The sequence below is a fragment of the Ahaetulla prasina genome, chromosome 6, assembly GCF_028640845.1.
Source record: "Ahaetulla prasina isolate Xishuangbanna chromosome 6, ASM2864084v1, whole genome shotgun sequence".
In the NCBI taxonomy this organism is placed as follows: domain Eukaryota; kingdom Metazoa; phylum Chordata; class Lepidosauria; order Squamata; family Colubridae; genus Ahaetulla; species Ahaetulla prasina.
In genome coordinates, this window is record NC_080544.1 from 113847448 (window position 1) to 113871359 (window position 23912).

At 46.8% G+C, this 23912-nt stretch overlaps 1 protein-coding gene across 1 annotated transcript in view; it reads right to left on the reverse strand.

Annotated features, from left to right (window-relative positions):
• The window catches only part of GMNC (geminin coiled-coil domain containing), a 39230-nt gene extending 20290 nt beyond the window's left edge, over positions 1-18940 (reverse strand). Inside the window, exon 1 of the mRNA XM_058189171.1 lies at positions 18797-18940. Within this exon, the coding sequence (XP_058045154.1) occupies positions 18797-18940 (144 nt within the window). The remainder of the gene's footprint in view (positions 1-18796) is intronic.
• Between the last annotated feature and the right edge of the window lie 4972 nt (positions 18941-23912).

Below are 23912 nucleotides of genomic sequence, written 5' to 3' on the forward strand. Positions count from 1 at the left end.
ACTTCCTTCCAACACTGATGATGTTGACTAGTTGGGTCATGAACTGTCTGCAAGAAAACAGCCAAGTTCTGAGAGCACCACGGATCCTTCAGTTCAATCTTCTTCCTCCCCCTCCTCTTCTTCCTCTTCCTCCTCCTCTTCTTCCTCTTCCTCTTCCTCTTCCTCCTCTTCCTCCTCTTCTTCTTTTCTTCTTCCTCTTCTTTTCTTCTTCCTCTTCTTGTTCATCTTCTCCCTCTTCTCCCTCTTCCTCCTCCTCTTTTCTTCTTCCTTTTCCTCTTCCTCCTCTTTCTCTTCTTCTTCCTCCTTTTTCTCTTCTTCCCCCTCCTCTTCTTCCTCTTCCTCTTCCTCTTCTTCTTCCTCCTCTTCTTCCTCTTCTTCTTCCTCCTCTTCTTCCTCTTCCTCCTCTTCCTCTTCCTCCTCCTCTTCTTCCTCTTCCTCTCTTCCTCTTCCTCTTCTTCCTTCCTCTTCCTCCTCTTCTTCTCTTTTCTTCTTCCTCTTCTCTTCTTCTTCCTCTTCCTCCTCTTTCTCTTCTTCTTCTTCCTCTTTTTTCTCTTCTTCCCCCTTTTTTCCCTCTTCTTCCTCTTCCTGTTCCTCTTCTACCTCTTCCTCCTCTTCTTCCTCCTCTTCTTTTCTTCCTCATCTCCTCCTCCTCCTCCTCCCCCTCCCTTCTAGCACTGATGCTGCTAGTTGGGTCATGAAACGTCTGCAACAAAACTGCCAAGTTCTGAGAGCACCAAGGATCCTTCAGTTCAATCTTCTTCCTCCCCCTCCTCCTCTTCCTCTTCCTCCTCCTCTTCTTCCTCTTCCTCTCTTCCTCTTCCTCCTCTTCCTCTTCCTCCTCTTCTTCTCTTTTCTTCTTCCTCTTCTCTTCTTTTCTTCTTCCTTTTCCTCTTCCTCCTCTTTCTCTTCTTCTTCTTCCTCTTTTTTCTCTTCTTCCCCCTTTTTTCCCTCTTCTTCCTCTTCCTGTTCCTCTTCTACCTCTTCCTCCTCTTCTTCTTCCTCCTTTTTTCCTCATCTCCTCCTCCTCCTCCTCCTCCCCCTCCCTTCTAGCACTGATGCTGCTAGTTGGGTCGTGAAACGTTTGTAAGAAAATAGCCCAGCTCAGAGAGCACCAAGGATCCCACAGTCCTCCCCCCTCACCCCACCACCACTCCCGTTCCTTCGGCCTCTTCTGATTTCACGCTGGCTTTTTAAATTGGGGATAAAGCGAGCGGGGCGGACGGGGCCACAGCTGGAAGGGGGCCGGCTGGGCCTGGGAGGCGGGGGAGAGGGCGGCGGACGCCCTCCTCCGGGCCGGCTGGTGGCGTCAATTGGATCAGCCCACCCCCCCTGTCCAAATCCCCTCGGGGGCTGTGGCTGCTCCGGTGTGCTGGTGAGTTTGTGCGCTGGTGCCAGCGTGAGAAGAGGAACTTAATTGCGAGCATATGGTGGCGGGGCTGCAGCCGCCAGCCAGCCAGCCCGCCAGCCAGCGAGGTGCTGGGGAGGAAAGTTTGGGGCGGGCGGGAGGCAGCCTTGGCTAGATCCTAATCTATTCTTTTTGTCTGGGGCCGGTGCGCTCGCCGGCAGGAACAGCTTGGTAATAACAGAGATCGGAGGCGGTTAAGACTCTGTGGTTAAGGGCGGCGCGCGGCGTGGCTTCCTCGCACGCGACCCTCCTTTAATTGGCCTCGCCCCCGGTGGGCACCGGATTGAGGCGGGGGATTGGGGGGGCGGAGGGCGGCACCGGGAGGAACACATGGCTCACCTGCGCTTGCACCCCCAGCTGCAGCGCAGATGTCCCCAGGCTCACCGAGAGGAATTGGGCGGGGGGGGGGAGAAAAGGGGAGATGGAAGGGGTCTTTGAGGGCGGGGGAGGACTATATGGTTAGACTGATGGGAAGGGGCTGGCTTTGCATTGTGCCAGCAGGGTCCTGATTTGAGGAAGATGAGCCAACCGGAGATGGAAAAATTAATTTACATTTATTTGTTTACAGGCTGTCCTCAAATTGCAACCATTTGTTTAGTGACTGTGCGAAGTCATGACAGCGCTGAAAAAAGCGACTTGTGGCCACTTTTCATACTTAACGACCGTTGCAGCATCCCCAGGGTCACCTGATCAAAATTCGGACACTTGGCAACTGACTCAGACCTACGACGGCTGTAGTTTCCTGGGGTCACATGATCCCCTTTTTTGACTATCTGACAAGCAAAGTCAATGGGGAAACCGGATTCGCTTAACAACTGTGGCAAGAAAGGTCCTAAAATGGACAAGCCTCACTTAGCCAATGTCTAGATACTGTCAGAAGTGGTGGAGGCTCCATCCCTGGAGATTTTGAAGAAGAGGCTGGCAGCCATTTGTCCAGAGTGATCTGGGGTCTCCTTCCTGAGGAGGGGGCTGGACTAGAAGACCCCCAAGATCCTTTCCAGCTCTATTCTGATAAATGAGTTTCCTTTCAAACGATGTCTGAAAGAGAGAGATGGGGAAGGAAAAACGGAAGGAAGGAAAAGAAAAATAAAGAAAAAGAAGAAGAAAAAAGAGGAAAGAATGAAAGAGAAAGAAAGAGAAAGAAAGAGAAAGAAAGGAAGGAAGGAAGGAAGGAAGGAAGGAAGGAAGGAAGGAAGGAAGGAAGGAAGGAATGGATTGTTGACCTTCCTGCCACACAATCTCAGTCTCCAGCAGCTTCAAGGCCTTTTGGGGAGCTGTCCTTGGTGCTGACCTGCCACCTTTGCCCGCAAATTCTGCCCTCGCTCACCTCCAAAGAGACAAAGAATCTGGCCTATTTCGGTGTCATTCAGTTTGACCACAACTTTGATTCTTCACTTCAGTGCCTACAAACCTTCACACGCTGACTTTGCAGGCACAATCTCCCCAGCCACTTTTCCTCGTGTGTTTTGCTGTTTTGCAAAAAAAAAACCGTTTCAGCTGTAGGATCCCTTGCAGGTAATCCTCCACTTACACAACAGTTCATTTAGTGACCATTCAAAGTTACAGCAGCACTGAAAAACCTACAACTTAATGACCGTTTTTCACTCTTCTGACCGTTGCAGCATCCCCCATGATCAGGCGATCAAATTTCAGACACTTGGGCAAGTGACTCATATTTATGACGGGGTGTGTGTGTATGTGTGTCACGTGATGATCCCTTTGGTGACCTCCTGACCAGCGGAAGTCAAGGGGGAAGCCAGATTCATTCAACAACCGTAATACTAACTTAGCAACCGCAGGGATTCACTTAAAACCATGGCAAGAAAGGCCGTAAAATGGGGCAAGACTCAGTTCACAAACCTCTCACTTAGCAACAGAAATTTGGGGCTCAATTGTGGTCGTAAGTGGAGGACTATGTGTGTTGTGGGTGACTTTCTCTGTGTTCTCTCTGTTTCGTTCAGGATTTTAAACAATGCAAATTTGGACCAAGGTCAGGAAGTGCAAATTGGGTGATTTAGTATAAACACTTAGCTGGTCCCTTCTAAGTGCCTTTTGGGGGTGGGGTTTATTTATTTTATTTCTATTTATATGCCACCCCACTCACTGTCCAAAGCGATTTGTACAAAAACTGTTCAAAGCAGAGAAGTTGTCATCCCAGCCACTGATGGAATTTCTGCCAGCCCATAAATTGGATGCACTTAATTATTTAACCCCGAATCTGGAGTAATAAAGCAGAGTTTCTGGGTTCACAGGAGATCTTACTCCTAAATAAGCAAAACGCTTTCTGATTTAATGCAGTGTTTCTCAATCTGGGCAACTTTTAAGATGTAAGGACTCCCAGAATTCCTCACCAACTGGCAACTTTAAGTTGGTTGGGTGACTTTGAGCCAATCACCAGAGGACGGTGAGTTCTAGTCCTGCTTTAGGCATGAAAACTGGCTGGATGACTTTGGGAAAATCACCAGGAGACAATAAGTTCTAGTCCCACCTTCACCATGAAAGCCATTTGGGTGACTTTGGGCCAATCACCAGGAGACGGTGTGTTCTAGTCCCGCCTTAGGCATGAAAGCTGATTGGGTGACTTTGGGCCAATCATCAGGAGATGGTGAGTTCTAGTCCTGCCTTAAGCATGAAAGCTTGGCTAGGTGACTTTGGGACAGTCCTTCTCTCAGCCCAGCCCACCTCACAGGATTGTTGTTATGTGGAAAATAGGTGGAGGAAGCCATATTAGGGATGTTCTCTGCCTTGAGTGATTTATAAAACTAATAAAGATGGAATATAAATGCATCAATTAAAAACGGGGGGTGGGAATCCCGGTTTGAAGGAAGGAAGGTGAATTGCATCTTGTGTCAAAGAAATGCTTTGCAAATTCCTTCTTGGCTGCCCAGGCAAACCTCTGGTCTCGAGCTAGCAAAGGGCCAGGCGAGCTGGGGCTGCCTTCCTGATTTTGTTCAGCCTGAATATACAGAGGGGTCTGTTTCCCCCCCCCTTTTCCACTGATTGCAAGCCCATCATTAAAGTCGGCCCCCCTCCCTCCAGAAGCAATATGTTGATCTTCCCTTGACAAAGCTCTGTTTAGCTTTGAACAAACTCACCCAGCAGGAGCCTGACCTCACCTGGCCTTCCGTATGGGCTGGCAGGCTGTGTTTGTAAACAGACCCTGGTTGGCTTGCAGGGGGTCGCGAGCAGAAGTCAGCTAGTTAATTGAATGTGAGCTCCCCATGGAGAGCCTGGCCTAATGAGTCTTTTGGGAGAAGAAGCCGAGAACGGCTCCTGACACAGGCCGGCGAGCGAAGGCTGCCAGGCTGCCGGGAATTTGAACACGGCCCCCGTTGCTGCTTTGCCTGCAAACTGGAGCACCTGCGTGGATGCACGGATTTCGGGTTGAATACTTGTCTGTTTGCAAGACTCTGGAAAACTAAGCACTCTAAACACCTCTCCTGCGCAAGCTGCACTGGTTGCCAGTGGTCTTCTGGGTGCAGTTCAAGGTGTTGGTCATCACCTTTAAAGCATTCCATGGCATAGGACCAGGTTATTTATGGGACCGTCTACTGCCGCCTATAGCCTCCCATTGACCTGTGCGCTCCCATAGGGAGGGCCTCCTCAGGGTGCCGTCAGTCAAACAATGTCGACTGGCGGCCCCCAGGGGGAGGGCCTTCTCTGTGCGGGCTCCTGCCCTTTGGAATGAGCTGCCTCCGGGGTTGCGGCAACTCCCTGACCTCCGGACCCACAAACGCGAGCTAAAGACCTTTTTATTTCGCCATGCGGGCCTGGTCTAACATAATTTTAAATGTGGGAGTTTTATTAGGGTATTATTAGCCATATTAGAATCAGATTTTTAAAATGTTTTAATTTTTGTCTATGTTGTTTTATTCTGGCTGTAAACCGCCCTGAGTCCTCCAGGAGAAGGGCGGTATAGAAATCAAATAAATAAATAAATAAATAAATAAATAAATAAATAAATAAATAAATAAATAAATAAATAAATAAATAAATAAATAAATAAATAAATAAGCGCGGATCAGAAAGGGCAGGAGGTGGTTTCTTGCGTTGGGTAGAAGAGCTCTTGCAAAACCTTGGATCCGTCACTGGAGGCCTTTACGAAAAGGCTGGACAGCCATTTGTCCACAATGGTCTAGGGCAGGGGTCCCCAACCTTGGCTACTTTAAGCCTGGAGGACTTCAACTCCCAGAATTGCTGGCTAGGGGAATTCTGGGAGTTGAAGTCCTCCAGGCTTAAAGTGGCCAAGGTTGGAGACCCCTGGTCAAGGGTCTACTGCTTGAGCTACAGGGTAGGCTAGAAGACCTTCAAGGTCCCTCCCAGCCTTAGGGATTCTATAATCCTAGGAGCCTTTGATTCTATGATTGAATCTATGATTTTATAATTAATTCTATCATTGATGCTATCATTCTATGATTTGTTCTATGATTATGATTTTTTTAATTTTTTATGATTCTATGATTGATTCTATGATTTTATAATTGATTCTATGATTGATTCTATGGTTTTATAATTGATTCTATGATTGATTCTATGGTTTTATGATTGATTGTATGGTTTTATGATTGATTCTCTTGATTCTCTGAATTTGTGACTTCTATGATTTTAATTATTCTATGATTTTATAATTGATTCTATGGTTTTATGATTATTCTATGGTTCTATGGCTGATTCTATGATTCCACGATCGTACAAATTAGTAAGAACAGGCGTGGGTGCATCCATGGAACCTTTATGGATGGGGAAGGGTCTCACGAAGGGGAGGTTTTTGGAATGATGCAAACACAAAGATCAGATTGGCAGAGCCCTGACCCACATAATGGCTTCCAAATACAGTTGACCAAGAACCAACCAGGCTCTCCTGCCTGAGCAGGGGAGTCTTCCCTCCACGGATGGGGACTTCAATGGAAATCTGGAAACCATGGTTAAAAACGCTCCCCAACTGATGTAGTCAGGAACAGCAGAACAGGAGTGCAGCCACGTTTGCGGAAGACCCCCAAATATGCCTGTCTTTTCAACGTAATGACTGAAGGGCCCCATACAGGCAGCCCTTGACCTATGAGGGCATGTATGTGTCGGGGTATAAGAGTTCATGACAAATTTGCTCATAGAAGCAAGAAGCTGTAAACACCAGCCTGAAGATGATGAATGAGACTTCGTCGAAATGTTGCCAAGACATTTCCAATTTTACGTGGGAGAAAACCCGAATAACCAAAGACCTACATACAAACACCCGCAAAAACCTCAGAAAACAAATCTCTCTCTCTCTCTCTCTCTCTCTCTCTCTCTCTATCTATCTATCTATCAGCTTGCTTCTGTGGTTATATAGATTCTGTACTTCTGGACTCTGAGTTCTGACGCCTGGGTATCATATACATGCATCATGCTTTGTATTGTTGTATATAAACAAGTTTCTTCTATAGAAGAATCCTGCTGAATCATTTACTTGTCTGCTGGTTGGATTGTTGCAAACTCTAAGAGTACAATCCAGATTTGAAGTTCTGACCAACCTACTCTTTCTGCCAGTGGTGAAATCTGAACCGGTTTACTACCGATTTGCTGGCTGTGCTTGCATGCCAGATGCGTGCGGTGCATGTACTTGCATAGTGCGCACCACGCACCAAATGCGAAGTGCATGCGTGCGCACACAGTGCATGCCAAAAGGAGGCATGGGGTAAGTAGAACAGCACACGGTGGGTGGGTGTGAGATCAGCTGTGGTGCGGGTTCTTCGGAGCCTTTTTTAATCTTTTAAAATATTTTTTTACAACCTATTTGGGCGAATAGGTAAAATAGGTAAATAGGTAAATAGGAATAGGTAAATAGGAATAGGTAATAGGTAAATAGGAATAGGTAAAAATAGGTAAAAAATGCTTTTAAAAGTAAAAAAAAGGCTCTGATGATTGCGCACCACAGCTGTGATCGTCTGAAGTTTTTTTTTACTTTTTTACAGAGAACCGGTAGTAAAAAAAATGCTAAAAAAGTAAAAAAAAAAAAGTTCTGAAGATCTTGCATCGCTCACCTGATTGACGAAACTTTTTTTTTACATTTTTACTACCAGTTCAGGTGAACCGGACTGAACCGGAAGCATTTCACCTCTTCTTCCTGCAATCATGGGATTGCACTTGGAAAACTTGGTGGTGGGCCATATTCTTGACTGTTTGTAGCATCTCATGGCCACATGGCCACAATTTAGGTCGGTTTTGCTGAAAACCAGCATTAACTTCCGGTTTTCAGCCAAACCATACCCATTGTGAATGGTTGGTTTGCTTAATAACCAGGCCGTTTGCTTAATGACAACAAAGGTTCACTTTGCCATCAGCCGGCGTAGCATCCTCGGCAGCTCAGGGGTGAGTCATTGGCCCCGATGGAGAAGGTACGCAACTTGGGCGTGCTCCTGGATGATCGGTTGTCCTTTGAAGATCCTTTGGCGACCGTCTCCAGGAGAGCTTTTTATCAGGTTCGCCTGATCCGCCAGTTGCGTCCCTTCCTGGACCGGGATGCCTTATGCACGGTCACTCACGCTCTCGTGACCTCTCGCCTGGACTACTGCAATGCTCTCTACATGGGGATCCCCTTGAAGAGCACCCGGAGACTTCAGCTAGTTCAGAATGCGACTGCGCGGGTTATTGAGGGAGCGGTTCGGAGCTCCCACGTAACACCTATCCTGCGCAGACTGCACTGGCTACCTGTTGTTTTCCGGGTGCGCTTCAAGGTATTGATTACCATCTTTAAAGCGCTCCATGGCTTAGGACCGGGCTATCTACGGGACCGTCTACTGCCGGCTTCTATCTCCCATCGTCCGGTGCGTTCCCACAGAGAGGGACTCCTCAGGGTGCCGTCAGCCAAACAGTGTCGACTGGCGGGCCCAGGGGAGGGCCTTCTGTGGGGCTCCGACCCTGTGGAACGAACTTCCCCTCGGACTCCGATTACTACCTGACCTTAGGACCTTTCGCCGCGAACTTAAAACCTATTTATTTCGTATGGCTGGACTAGCTTGATTTTTATCCTTAAATTTTAATTGAATTCGATGGGCTTTTAAATTTTTGTAATTTTATGGGGGTTTAAGTTATTTTAATATTTGGGCTAATTTAAATCAGTTTTTTAAGGGTTGTTTTAATTATTATGTATATCTGTTTTTTATCTGCCTGTTCACCGCCCTGAGTCCTTCGGGAGAAGGGCGGTATACAAATTAAAATATTCATATTCATATTCACTTAACAAAAGCTGCAAAAAAGTTCATAAGAGTGGGATAGAACAATTTAAACTGGTAAGATTGTGGTCTTACAGCCCATCTCAATCAAACAGGATTTCCTAACCTTGGCATGTTTAAGACACGTGGACTTCAATTGGGGAATTCTGGCTGGGAAATTCTGGGAGTAGAAGTCCATGCATCTTAAACTTGCTCAGGTTGGGACCCCTTGCAATAAAAGGATTTTTATCCTTCTGCGGAACAGATTTCCTGGTCTGTCTCCCTCGTCAGACCGACTGACTTAATCGCACCCAACAAATGTGCTCCACTAGCAATGCCATTGTCCACTCAGGGAGTCAGTCAATCCCCTCCCAGCCTGGTCCCCCTTCATGCCCACCATCAGCATGACCTTTGGCATGACCTGAGTATAACTCATAAAATCATCAGTTACAATGTCCTTCCTGTCGAAGACTACTTCAGCTTCAATCGCAACAATACAAGAGCAAACAATAGATTTAAGCTTAATGTGAACCGCTCCAATCTTGATTGCAGAAAATATGACTTCAGTAACAGAGTTGTTAATGCTTGGAATACACTACCTGACTCTGTGGTCTCTTCCCAAAATCCCCAAAGCTTCAACCAAAGACTATCTACTATTGACCTCACCCAGTGGTGGGATTCAAGTAATTTAACAACCGGTTCTCTGCCCTAATGATTTCTTTCAACAACCAGTTTGCCAAATTGCTCAGAAAGTTAACAACCGGTTCTCCCGAAGTCGTGCGAACTGGCTGAATCCCACCACTGACCTCACCCCATTCCTAAGAGGTCTGTAAGGGGCGTGCATAAGAGCACCAGGGTGCCTACCGTTCCTGTCCTATTGTTTCCTTTCGTTATATCCAATTAATATAGTTATATATATGCTTATATATTGTATAGTTATTTTCATGCTTATGCTTATATATACTGTTGTGTTTGACAAATAAATAAATAAAATAAATAAATAACAAATCCTGTAGGAGAGGCGCATGGCCATCCTGCTCTCTTTCCTCGACCCACTCTGGAAACCGCCGGCTCAGAACAAGGGAACCATGGAGTCAGCAGGGATAAAAAATAGCCCAGGACGGGGCAGTGGGTCACCGAAATGCTTCTCCAAGCGTCTTCCTAAGAGGATTAGACCAGCAGGCCCTTGCCCACATCTTTGCTGTAGGTGCTGAGGACCGAGCCGAATCCGTCGAGGGTTTTCATTAAGAGTGAGTTCCTCAGTCTCCGTAAGTGGCGGCAATTCCCCAAGTCTCTCTGTCTTTGATGAGGTATTTGCTGAGGCTGGACTTCTCCATCCTTGTGGTCTCCATCCGAGGCCACCAGCCTGCTGAGAAAATTTCATTATATTTGCTTCGCAGGCAGACGAAGCCGACTGAAGCTGGATTAGCCGGACGGCGAGACGGTTGGAAGTGAACCTTTGCTTTGCCTGCAAACTGGAACTCCTGGGTGGATGGAGGGATGTCTGGTCGAATGCTTGCCTGTTTGCAATGCACTGTGATTCCAGGCAAATCCAGAGCTCTGGAAATATACCACTAGTCCTCACCCTATGACCTCAATGGGGCCCAGAATTTATGTGGCTAAGCAAAGCAGAATAAACAGAACAACGTAACAAAATTGGAAGAGATTTTGGAGGTCTTCTAGCCCAGGGGTCTCCAACCTTGGTCCCTTTAAGACTTGTGGACTTCAACTCCAAGAGTCCCTCAGCCAGCAAAGCTGGCTGAGGAACTCTGGGAGTTGAAGTCCACAAGTCTTAAAGGGACCAAGGTTGAAGACCCCTGTTCTAGCCCAATCCAAAGCAGGAGATCCTATGCCAGTGATGCTTTTTGGTGTTGAGTGCCCAAAGCGCATGTGAATCCATGTGTGTGTGCCCAAACCCCCAAAATGCAATGCAAGCACCCCCGGGCATGCACGCACATCCCAGTGCATGTGCCCTGCCCCCCCACCCCGGTTTGGCTTCCAGGTTGGTGCAGGTGGCTTTCCAGGCCCAACAAAAGGCATGGAGAAGCCTCATGTGGAGTGTTGTGGCTCCCGCCCCCGAAACCTGGCCCCCTGCCTGAAAGTGCCTTGGAGCTGGGCCTGCTGCCAGACAGTGACTTGGGCAGTGAGCGGGAAGGGCCGTCAGAACTTACCTCGGAAGCACCCACCTCCATGGATCAGCTCCAGGAGCCAGAAGCAGGCCAAGCGAAAGGGATAACGAGGCCTCCTTCTCCTGACTCTTCCCCCCACCCCAGGCCACGCCTGCAGACCCAGCTGACAGCAATCAGGCTTGGCTCAATCCCAGGTTTCGTAGGCAGGAGAGAAGAGAACAACAGAAGCAGGGGAGGGGCAGGCCTAGGAAGTGCTGAGTCATGGAGCCACACCCCACAGGATATAAAAGGCAGCAAGAGCTGGTGTGTCTCTTTGTATCAGGCAAATTCACGGATTGATTAGAGCTGAAGGTTGTGACTCACCAGCATCTTGGCAGCCAATGAGGGCCCTTGGCAGACGCTGGCTCTTTTGCTGCCAGAGCTGATAAGAGCCGGCTAATTAAGCCATTGTTTGGACGAAGGCGAGGAGGACATAACACAGAGTCCCTGCGCCCCATTTTGGCTTCCAGGTGGGTGCGGGCATTAGAAATGGAGTAGAAAGATAGGGGGAACCTCCAGAGATCGGGGAAGGCCCCACCCCCCGCACATGCACGGCAGAGACCTGAAGACTAGCTGGCCGGCGGGAGGCACATGCATGGATGGTGGAGCTGGGCCAGGGCAACGGCCAGTGTGCCCGCAGGGAGGGCTCTGTGTGCCACCTGTGGCATGCATGTCATAGGTTCGCCATCATGGTCCTACGCCATTCCAGACAAATGGTTCTCCAAACTCTTCTTAAAAGCCTCCAGTGATGGCGCATTCACAACTTCTGGAGGCAACTTCCCTTCCACTGGTTCATTGTCCTCACCGGTAGGAAGTTTCTCCTGAGTTCCAGGTTGGGTTTCTCATGATCTTCCATCCAGAATAGAATACAGGAGAGCAGAGTTGGAAGGCACATCAAAGGTCTCCTAGTCTAACCACCTGCTTCCCGTGATGGTGAACCTATGGCATGTGGGCCAGAGGTGGCAGGCAGAGCCCTCTCTGTGGGCACTGGCACTATTGACAGCTGCTCTTCTGCTCTTCATAGGTGTTGGAGCACCAGAAAATGGCCATTTTTCAGGCCATTTTCAGGCCATTTGTGGAGCCCGAAACAGCCTGAAAATGGCCACAAACGGCCAAAAAGCAGGCATGTGTGCACCAGCCAGCTCATCTTCAGGTTTCTGGCGCTCCGGCGCACTCACACGCACGCACACACATGCATGTTCTGGTTTGGGCCCTCGGTGCCAAAAAGGTTCTCCATCACTGTGCTATAACAATTTAGACAAATGGTTGTCCGCTCTCTTTTTGGAAGCCTCCAGTGTTGAAGCATTCACAACTTCTGGTGGCAAGCTGTTCCACTGGTTAATTGTTCTCACTATCAGGAAATTCCTCCTTAGTTCTAGGTTGCTTCTTGTCCTGCCTTCAGGTGCTTTAGAATATAGGTTGACCCCCTCTTCTTTCTGTTGTTGTTGTTATTTGCGGAGTTGTGTCCTCCCATCGTGACCCCTTCCTGCCCTATACCATCCTCTGGAGTCCATTTAAACTCATGCCTAGTGCTTCGGTGACTCCATCCAGCCACCTCGTTCTCTGTCGTCCTCTTCTTCTTTTGCCCTCAATCGTTCCCAGCATTAGGCTCTTCTCCAGTGAGTCCTTCTTTCTCATTAGGTGGCCAAAGGATTTATTTATTTATTTATTTATTTATTTATTTATTTATTTATTTATTTATTCCATTTTTATACCGCCCTTCTCCCGAAGGACTCAGGGCGGTGTACAGCCAAGTAAAAATTCACTATATACACATTAAAAGAGATTAAAAAGAACATATTATAATGTGGCCGAAAATTTAAAACAATTTAAAAACCTTAAAATATAAATAACCCCAATAAAAATTTTTAATCCAGTCCCGCTTGAATAAATAGGTGCGTTTTCAGCTCACGGCGAAAAGTCCGAAGATCAGGCACTTGACGTAAACCAGGGGGAAGTTCATTCCAAAGCGGAGGAGCTCCAACAGAGTTTCAGTTTCAGTTTCCTCTTCAGGATCTGGCCTTCTAAAGAGCAGTCAGTCAGGCTTGATCTCCTCTAGGACTGACTGGTTGGATCACCTTACAGTCCAAGGGACTCACAGGAGTCTTCTCCAGCACCAGAGTTCAAGGGCCTCAATTCTTTGGCGCTTCTTTGTAGCCGCCCCTCAAATATTGGAACACTGCTATCATGTCACATGTCCTTCTAATCCCCCATTTTTTTAAATTAAACTAGATTTAGTAACTAACCCAATTCCTGCAACCGTTCTTTGTATGTTTTAGCCTCCAGTTCCCTAATCCTCTTGGTTGCTCTTCTCTGCAGGGTTTCTAGAGTCTCCACATCTTTTTTTACATCATGGTGACCAAAACTGAATGCAATATTCCAAGTGTGGCCTTACCAAGGCTTTATAAAGTGGTATTAACACTTCACGTGATCTTGGTTTTATCCCTCTGTTTATGCAGCCCAGAACTGTGTTGGCTTTTTTGGCAGCTGCTGAACATGGCTGGCTCATATCTAAATGGTTGCCCACTAGGACTCCAAGATCCCTCTCACAGGTACCACCGTCCCCAGAAGCAACTGGTACAGATACAGATTAACAGAACTGGAAGGGACCTCATAGGTCATTTAGTCCAACCCCCCACCCAGCCAGGAGACCCTATATCATGCCTGACAGATGGCAGTCCAGTCTCTTCTTGAAAGCCTCCAGTGATGAAGCTCCCACAACTTCCAAAGGCAACTTTTGTTCCATCAGTTGATGGTTCTCCCTGTCAGGAAATTTCTCTTTATTTCCAGGTTGAATCTCTCCTTGTTCAGTTTCCATCCATTATTCCTTGTCTGGCCTTCAGTTGCCTTGGAAAATAGCTTGACCCCCTTTCTCCTCTCTATGGCAGCCCCTCAAATATTGCAAGATGCTGTCATGTCTCCCCTGGTCCTTCTCTTGACTAGACCAGCCAGGCCCAGTTCCTTCAACTGTTCATTGTGTGTTTCAGCCTCCAGTCCCCTCATCATCCTGGCTGCTCTTCTCTGCACTCTTTCTAGAGTCTCAACACCTTTTTTTATAGTGTGGTGACCAAAACGAGAGCCGTCAAAGTTAGTGGAGAGATTTTCCCAGGTAAGCAATGCATCCAAGGCAGATGGAAAGGCATCTGCATCCAAGCAGGGGATTATGATCCAAGCTGGACACGGCTGGGGCATTTTTCTTTTGACCCAGAAAATTCCCCCTGCATCTGAAGGGGGCAGGAATGTGCCCGCCTGGTAGCCCAGATGGCCGGTAAGGGGAGCTAACTGGGCATTGGAACAGCAGGGGCAGGAACTGACCGTCTGCTGGGGCCGTTTGTAACCCGGGGCAGACAGGGAGCAGCAGGGAAGGAGAGCAAGCCGGTGATGGGGTGGGAGGAATGTGGTGGCCAGGAATTATGGCTGCGGAGGAGGAGGAGGAGGAGAAGGGGAAGGGGAAGCCGCCAGTCTGGAGCATAATAGCAGGCTGCCTGGGTAATCCTTGGTGCTCGGATAGGCGGGCGCAACGGCTGGGGATTGTTCTAGCTAAATTATACACCTCCTAAGCGGATTTTTCTCTCTCGGCTAATCAGCCTTTTTCTTCTGCACAGGGAGTAAATCTCAGCTGCAGACTGAAGACGGTGCAAGCATGAGCGTGTACAGGAAGTCCTCGAGTTACGACCACAATTGAGCCCAAAATTTATGTTGCTAAGTGAAAAAAATGTTAAGTGAGCTTTGCCCCATTTTATGACTTTTCTTGCCACCGTTCTTAACTGAATCATTGCATTTGTGACAGCATCATTTATTTATTTATTTATTATTTATTTATTTTTCAAACACAACAGTATATATAAGTATAAGCATGAAATAACCATACGAATTGGATATGATGAAAGGAAACAATAGGACAGGGACAGTAGGCACGCTGGTGCTCTTATGCACGCCCCTTACAGACCTCTTAGGAATGGGGTGAGGTCAATAGTAGATATTTTTGGTTAAAGCTTTGGGGATTTTGGGAAGAGACCACAGAGTCAGGTAATGCATTCCAGGCATTAACAACTCAGTTACGGAAGTCATATTTTCTGAAATCAAGATTGGAGCGGTTAACATTAAGTTTAAATCTATTGTGTGCTCATGTATTGTTGCGATTGAAGCTGAAGTAGTCTTCGACAGGAAGGACATTGCAATAGATGTTTCTATGAGTTAAACACAGGTCCCGTCGAAGGCGATGGAGTTCTAAATTTTCTAAACCCAGGATTTCAAGTCTGGTGGTATACGGTATTTTGTTGTGATCAGAGGAGTGGAGAACTCTTCTTGTAAAATATTTCTGGACACGCTCAATTGTTTTAATGTCCGAAATGAGGTGTGGGTTCCAGACAGGCGGATTCATCAGCCAGTTAGGAATCCATCACCAGATGGATTCGTAATTGGCTGACCAACCGCACTCAACGTGTAGTCCTCAACGGAACTACATCCACATGGAGGGAAGTATGCAGTGGAGTACCCCAAGGCTCTGATTTAGGCCCAGTACTCTTCAACATCTTCATCAATGACTTGGACGAGGGGAACTTATCCTTGGAGATGGGGAACTTATCAAATTTGCAGATGACACCAAGCTGGCAGGAATAGCCAACACTCCAGAAGATAGGCTCAAGTTACAGAAGGATCTTGACAGACTTGAACATTGGGCGCTATCTAACGAAATGAAATTCAAAAGTGAAAAAAGTAAGGTTCTACATTTAGGCCAAAAAAACAAAATGCACCAGTACCGTATATGTGGTACCTCGCTCAATAGTAGTACCTGTGAGAGGGATCTTGGAGTCCTAGTGGATAACCATTTAGATATGAGCCAGCAGTGTGCAGCAGCTGCTAAAAAAGCCAACACAGTTCTGGGCTGCATAAACAGAGGGATAGAATCAAGATCACGTGAAGGGTTAATGCCACTTTATAATGCCTTGGTAAGGCCACACTTGGAATATTGCATCCAGTTTTGGTCGCCACGATGTAAAAAAGATGTTGAGACTCTGGAAAGAGTGCAGAGAAGAGCAACGAAGAAGATTAAGGCATTTAATGTTTGCTTTGCTTTGCTTACCTGGGAAAATCTCTCCACCAACTTTGATGTTCTCATTTTGATCACCACACTATAAAAAAGATGTTGAGACTCCAGAAAGAGTGCAGGGAAGAGCAACCAGGATGATGAGGGGACTGGAGGCTGAAACATACAATGAACGGTTGCAGGAACTGGGCATGGCTGGTGTAGGGAAGAGAAGGACCAGAGGAGACAGGAGAGCATCTTCCAATATTTGAGGGGCTGCCACAGAGAGGAAGAAGGGGATCAAGCTGTTTTCCAAAGCACCTGAAGAGAAGGAATAAAATGGATGGAAACTGATTAAGGAGAGATTCAACCTAGAAATAAGGAGAAATTTCCTGACAGACAACAATTAAGCAGTTGGATGGCTTAACTCCAGAAGTTTTGGGTGCTTCAACACTGGAGATTTTTAAGAAGAGAGTGGACAGTCATTTGTCTGGAATGGTATCAGGTCTCTTGTTTGAGTAGGGGGCTAAACTATAAGACCTCCAAGGTCCCTTCCAACTCTATTCTGACAAATGAGTTTCCTTTCAAGCTATCAGTCTGAAAGAGAGAGATGGGGAAGGAAGGAAGGAAGGAGAAAAAGGAAAAGAAAAAAAGGAAGAACAAGAAAAGTCAAAAAAAGAAAGAAAAAAAGGAAGGGTAGGAGAGAAGGAGGGAGGGAGGAAAGAAAGGAAAGTGGAAGGACGGACCCACTATTATTTTGTAGGTACTTATTTCTAAACATCTTGGTTTTTCCCCTTCTAGAAGTGATTCAACTGCTGTCTGTGTTGCCTTGAAATAGTCAAGCATTCACCTGGGCAACTGAGAACCAAAAATGCGGCTCAGGGGAGGCTTTTCCACAAATCTCATTCATCAAATTCAGATTAAAACATCTGGAAAATGAAAAGCCAGGGAGGGAAAGTGGTGAATCGGCTGCCAAAGGATCAGCCGGGCTTTTCCTTGCCCTGCAAGGAAAAAAAGGAGTCAGCAGAACAGAGGAGAAGGGGGGCCTGGGTGGGACCCTTTCGGAAGAGAGAGACAAGAGTTTTAGAAGGGGAGAAGGAGTCACGAAACACACGGCAGTTTGGTAGGAAAAGGGCTCACGACTTATGAAGTGCTTCCCAGAAAATAACTTCTTCCAAAGAAAGAAAGAAAGAAAAAAGAAAGAAAAAGAAAGAAAGAAAAAAGAAAGAAAAAAAGAGAAAAGAAATAGAGGAAGAAAAAGAAAGAAAGAAAGAAGGAAGGAAAGGAAAGAAAGAAAGAGAAGCAATAATTGATGAATAATACAGTCATAGCTTTGGAGTTGTTTTTAATTTACAAAGCTGATATCCACTGTTAAGATATTATTCTGCCTATATTTCTCTGAAAAATGTGTATGGATGATGTTACCTAGTTGGGTCATGAAACGTCTGCAAAACAACCACCCAGCTCAGAGGACATCAAGGACCTCACAGTCCCTCCTCCTCCTCCTCCTTCTCCTCCTCCTCTTGCCGGGAGATGAGGAAAGACGAACAGGGCATGGCCAATTGGGGGTGTCAACAGCTAGCTTTCTAAAGATGATATTGGGAAGGGAAGATTGAGTAAGAATACCAGTCTTCCAGTATTTGAGGGGCTGCCCCAAAGAAGAGGGGGTCCAATCCACCTATTCTCCAAAGCACCCGAAGGCAGGACAAGAAGCAACGGATGGGAACTCATCAAGGAGAGAAGCAACCAGGAATTAAAGAGAAACTTCCTGACAGTGAGGACAATTAACCAGTGGAACAGCTTGCCACTAGAAATCGTGGGCACTCCATCACTGGAACTTTTTAAGAAGAGATTGGACAGCCATTTGACCAAAATTGTCTAAGGTCTTATCTTGGACAGGGGTTGGAGTAGATGACCTCTGAGGTCCCTTCCAGCCCTGGATTCAATGATTCTGGAAGAAAGGAAGGGGGGAATGAGAGGGAAGGAAGGAAGGAAGGAAGGAAGGAAGGAAGGAAGGAAGGAAGGAAGGAAGGAAGGAAGGAAGGAAGGAAGGAACCTATCTTATCAGAGGGAGATCCAACTTGGAGAAATGTCCTGGCAGAACAATTAACCGGTGGAACAACCTGCCACCAGAAGTTGTGGGTGCTCCATCACCGGAGGTTTTTAAGAAGAGATTGGACAGCCACTTGTCTGAAATGGTACAGGCCAGGTCTCCTGCTGGATGGACTAGAAGACCTCCAAGGTCCCTTCCAGCTCTATTCTGACTGATGATCCTCAGCTAATCTTCTCAGATCTTCCAGCCTTTCAGAAGAGACCTTCTCAAGCGGTGGGACAATGTCTCCTCCATCCCCAGCTAGCAAAGCCAACGGTCCGTGTCACGTGGTGGGACTGATCATCATGTTCCAGAGAGAGTGACCAGAGAGAAAGGAAGGCAGGAATCTGAAGCGGGAGCTGCCCCCCGACTTCAGCCCCTGGCAGTGGACGAGCTTCTGCCTCTCCCCCAGCATCCCAAGGAGCCCCCCAGGACCTAGAGATCCAAGGACACCTGAGCGGAGGCCAGAGAAGGCTTGGAAGGAGAGCAGTGGGCCTCCCGGCAAGAGGCTCGCCTCGACTGTCCCTTCAGCTTGGCAGCGTGGCAAAGTCGGTCTGAGATGAATGCTGGACAAAGGGCCCGCCATGTTCTTTCCTCGCATGCCATCTTCACCCATCCAAGTTCTTTAGAGCTTTTCATTGGGGGCTCCTAATCATCATTCTTTTCTCTCTTTCTCCTTCTCTGCTTTTCTTCCTTCTCAAGCACAGGACGCCCCCAGGGCTTGGCCCACCTCCAGTCCCCATGAAGTTGGGGGAGAGAAAAGGGGCCCCCGTGGAGGTCTGCTTCCCTCCCCCTCTTCCCTCTTCTCTATTCAGCCAGGACCTGTGAGGGCAGAATAACCCCTGGCGGAGGGCAGCCTCTCCCCCACCCTTGCCCCCATCAGAGAGGGGCTTCAGCCGTCCAAGAACTCACTTTGGGACATTTTGAGGGTCCCACCAAGTACTCAGGAGGCCTGTTGGAGGAAACAGGGATGCAGCAACAGGCCCGTTCCTGCCCAAAGGGTTGGAAATGTCCTCCTTGTAGAAGCAGCGAAGTGGCAATGCAGTTGTCCCTCATGAACACCGGCAACATTTGGGAGGTGCCAGGGGAAGGAGGAAGACCATGGAAGCGCCTACGGCTAGCTTGGTAAGGGTGGCATTGTCCAATTGGGAGGGGAAGGCTGCTAGCTGAGGATGAAGGAGGGTCATTGAGATGGTCTCCAGTGGTGGAATCAGATCAGGGTTCTCCAAACTTGGTAACTTTAAGACTGGTGGACTCAAAACCAGCCAAAGTCAAAGAGAAACAAGAAGGTGGCACAGAATCCTAGGGCTGAAGGGACCTTGGAGGTCTTGTAGTCCAACCCCTTGCTCAAGGCAGGAGACCTATCCAGTCTGATGGTTGTCTAACCTCTTCTTGAAAACCTCCAGTGACGGAGCACCTACAACTCTAGGGGGTGGGGTGGGGAGAGCTCTTCCACGACTAGCTGGGGAATTCTGGGAGTCGAAGTCCACCAGTCTTAAAGTTGCCAAGTTTGGAGACCCCTGAACATCATTGGCTGCTCCTCTCAGATCTTCCAGCTCTTCAGGAGAGACCTTCTCAATCTGGGGGACAATGATACCTTCATCCTCAGCTAGTAAAGCCAACAGTCCATGTGATGTAGCAGTACTGATAACAATGCCCAATTACTACCAGTACCTATTTCTTGAGGGTCTACGGGGTCTGTCTGAAAACCTTCTGCCTAGAACATCTGGCTAAATTTTGGGACTCTCTGTAGGAAGTTTCTTTTGCACCCTTCCAGAAGACTTAATGTCAGGCAGGAAAGACCAGGTCCACATGTGAAGGTTCGCTTAAACTGGTTTATTGCTAATCATGCCTATGCACAGGAATCTCCTCAGCTAATGGTTATCGCCTACTAGGAGTTAGATAAGGGAGCACAGAATTCAAGGAACTTGGACTTAGTTCACTTGTGGCTATGTATGGACTCTAGGCTGATTCCTCTTTTGACCCCACCCCCAGGTTCTTTCTTTCTTTCTTTCTTTCTTTCTTTCTTTCTTTCTTTCTTTCTTTCTTTCTTTCTTTCTTTCTTTCTTTCCTTCCTTCCTCCCTTCCTTCCTTCCTTCCTTCTTTCTTCCTTTCCTTCCTTCCCTTCCTTCCTTCCCATCTTGTCAGGTGCAAAAGACCAAGTTCACAGGTGAAAGCCCAATTAAAACTATTTATTGCTGAAGGCCCATGCACAGGAATCTCCTCGGCTAGTTCACTCCTAGTTCACTTGTGATTATATAGGGATTCTAAGCTGGTTCTTCTTTTAATTCCACCCCCAGGTTCTGCCACATCTTGGAATGGAATGGAATGGAACAGAACAGAGCAGAGCAGAGCAGAGCAGAACAGAACAGAACAGAACAGAACAAAACAGAACAGAACAGAACAGAACAGAATAGAATACATATATGAATGAAGTATCTATTAGAATAGAACAGAACAGAACAGAACAGAATAGAATAGAATAGAATACATATATGAATGAAGTATCTATTAGAATAGAACAGAACAGAACAGAACAGAACAGAACAGAACAGAACAGAACAGAACAGAACAGAATAGAATAGAATAGAATAGAAAATATGGAATGGAATAAAATTCTTCTCCTACAATATGTTAGTGCAAACTCAGTTAGACTTTTTTATGTGCAAACCAAGTTGATAGTGAAGTGTTGGTACCGCTTTATAAAGCCATAGCAAGGCTAAACCTGGAATACTTGCATCCAGTTTTGGTCCCCACATTACAAAAAAGATATCGAGACTTTGGACAAAATGCAGAGAAGAGCAACTAGGATGATTAAAGGCCTGAAGACTAAAACATACAATGAACGGTTGCAGGATTTGGGTTTGGCTAGTCTGGACCAAAAAAGGACTAGGGGGGACATGACAGCAGTCTTCCAGCATTTGAGGGGCTACCCCAAAGAAGAGGGGGTCCACCTTTTCTCCAAAGCCCCTGAAGGAAGGTCAAGAAGCAATGGATGGAAACTGAGCAAGGAGGGAAGCAACCTGGAATTTAGGGAAACTTCCTAACTGTCAGGACAATTAACCAGTAGAAGAGAAGTTGCCTCCAGAAGTTTTGGCTGCTTCATCACTGGAGGTTGTTAAGAAGAGACTGGACAGTCACTTGATTGAAATGGTAGGGTCTCCTGCTTGACCAGGGGGTTGGACTAGAAGACCTCCAAGGCCCCTTCCAGCTCAATTCTGATTGATTGCATGCATTTGCAAAGCTAAACAATGGTATACAGGCAGGCCTTGATGTATGACCGTCATGGAAATGTCCATCGCAGTTGCAGGCCTTGTTTCCCATCAGTCTGGGGGCTCTCTTGCACCCTGCTTGGGGGCAGCTGGTGGCTCTGAGCACATGGGGGAATCTGATGGGGTGGGGAGATTCTGGCCCTGAGTTAGGCCTTGGGGGGGGCAGGGAGAAATGTCTCGCCTGGCTGCCAGGACTCTGTTCCTAGCATCCTCTAAAAGGCTGCAAGCAACCCCCCCCCTCCCAGTCATATTTGTCCAGGGCTATGCCAAGGCCACTGCCAGGCCTGGCTGCCCAGGGTGCATTCTTCAAACAGACCCTCTTTGCCCAGAGTGGGCATAAGCGGCCCTTTTAAAGTACATTTGATGGTTCAGGATCCCAGGACTGTCTCTCTTTGCCACACTTTGAAAGCCGTAATTCTCCAGCCGGTTGGGGCTGGCTAGCTACTTTGCTGCTCTCCAGAGGGAGCAGGACTTCCCCACACCCCCGAAATCGGTAGGATTGTCCACGGAATTCCTTTCTTGATGACCGATGGGTGATATGGGGGGGGGGCTTTCCAGGGCCCCCTCCCCAGTGGAGGCTGGCTTTCTTTGAGACCCAGAGGCCGGGCCAGAAACCACAAGAAAGCTTTCAAAAGCAAGAAGTGGCTTCTATCTTCATCTGCCTGTTGCTTCTGCAGAAATGGTCTCCTTCACCGGTTTGTGTGTGTGTGTGTGTGTTTTGGGGAAAATGGAAGCGCCCACTGGCTTCAGCTCAAACTCTAGACTCCAAGTTGCTGGAATGAGCTGGTGAGATGGGAACGAGCAGCCGGAGCATGCAATATTTGTGCCTGTGCATTTAAAAATAAGTAACTGAAAATAAATAAATGAGACTATTTGTAGCTCAGGATGGAACTGTGGGGGCCCTTGGTGCTCTCTGAGCTGGGCGCTTTGCTTTCAGACGTCTAAAGACCCAGCTAGGGAACATCATCAGTGGTAGAAGGGACTGGGGTTTGGAAGGTGGAGGAGGAAAGAAAGAAGAAGGAAAAGAGAGAGAGAGAGAGAAGAAAGAAAGAAAAGGAAAGAAAAAGGGGAAAAGAAAAAGAAGAAAAAGAAAGAAAGAGAAAGGAGGAAAGGAGACAAGAAATGAGGAAGGAGGAAGGGAGGAAGGGAGGGAGGAAGGGGGGAAGAAAAAGAAAGAAAGAGAAAGAAAGGAAGGAAGGAAGGAAGGAAGGAAGGAAGGAAGGAAGGAAGGAAGGAAGGAAGAAGAAATAAAGAGAAAGAAGAAGAAAGAAAAAAAGAAAGAGAAAGGAAGGAAGGAGAAAAGGGGAAAAAGAAGGAAGGAAGGAAGAAAAAGAAAAAGAAAAAGAGAGAAAAAAGATAGATCCTGTCTGCCATGCAATGCCAAAGCAGAGAAGGCCCCTCGCTCTCTTTTGGGGCGGGGAGGGGCTGGGGGGCTGGGGAGGGGGAGTCCAAGGTGCATAGAATAGAATAGAATTTTTATTGGCCAAGTGTGATTGGACACACAAGGAATTTGTCTTGGTGCATATGCTCTCAGTGTACATAAAAGAAAAGATAGGTTCATCAAGGTACAACAAATAGGAATAAAATAGAATAGAATAGAATAGAATAGAATAAAATAGAATAGAATAGAATAGAATAGAATAGAATAGAATAGAATAGAATAGAATAGAATAGAATTTTTTATTGGCCAAGTGTGATTGGACACACAAGGAATTTGTCTTGGTGCATAGGCTCTCAGTGTACATAAAAGACAAGATACCTTTGTCAAGGTACAACATTTACAACACAATTGATGGTCAATATATCAATATAAATCATAAGGATTGCCAGCAACAAGTTACAGTCATACAGTCATAAGTGGGAAGAGATGGGTGATGGGAACGATGAGAAGATTAATAGTAGTGCAGATTTAGTAACTAGTTTGACAGTGTTGAGGGATTTATTTGTTTAGCAGAGTGATGGCCTTCGGGAAAAAACTGTTCTTGTGTCTAGTTGTTCTGGTGTGCAGTGCTCTATAGCGTCGTTTTGAGGGTAGGAGTTGAAACAGTTTGTGTCCAGGATGCGAGGGGTCTGTAAATATTTTCACGGCCCTCTTCTTGATTCGTGCAGTATACAGGTCCTCAATGGAAGGCAGGTTGGTAGCAATTATTTTTTCTGCAGTTCTAATACATGTGTGCTGAGTGTTCACACACGTACATCACACATCATTGGCACATGAGCGCCACCTCATGGGGAAAAAAACAAAAGACAAGCTATTTTCAAAACACAGGCGCCATAATCATCACCTATCATTTTAACAAGGTTAAAATCCCCGCAGATAGATTCAGACTACGAGTGAAGCTGGATTCGGGTTAACCTTGATTAGATTTTAGGGTGTAGCATATTCTGCAAATTCAGTCTGTTCAGTTATTTCCTTTTCTTATCTTTTTTTTTTTTTTTTTGCGGTTTGATTTGCTATAAGTATAAGCAAAGATCAAAACAACTTTGATTTTTGCTATCAATCTGATATTTTAAAATATTTAAATTTGTTTTTCATCGTTCTAGATATAAGAGTAATGCAGTAATATTCTCCCTTTTTCTTTTAACTATGCAGTGTGAACTTTTTATATCGTGAGGATTTCCTCCAGGCTGGCCTGATTTCTTTCCTGCAGGCGTGAGAAAACCCAGGAAGAGAGAAAGATTTGCTGCCCCTTAAAGTTTCGTTACTGGGATGAAAAGGCCCTGCAGGGACTTCAGCTGCCTCTGGCAATCCCAGT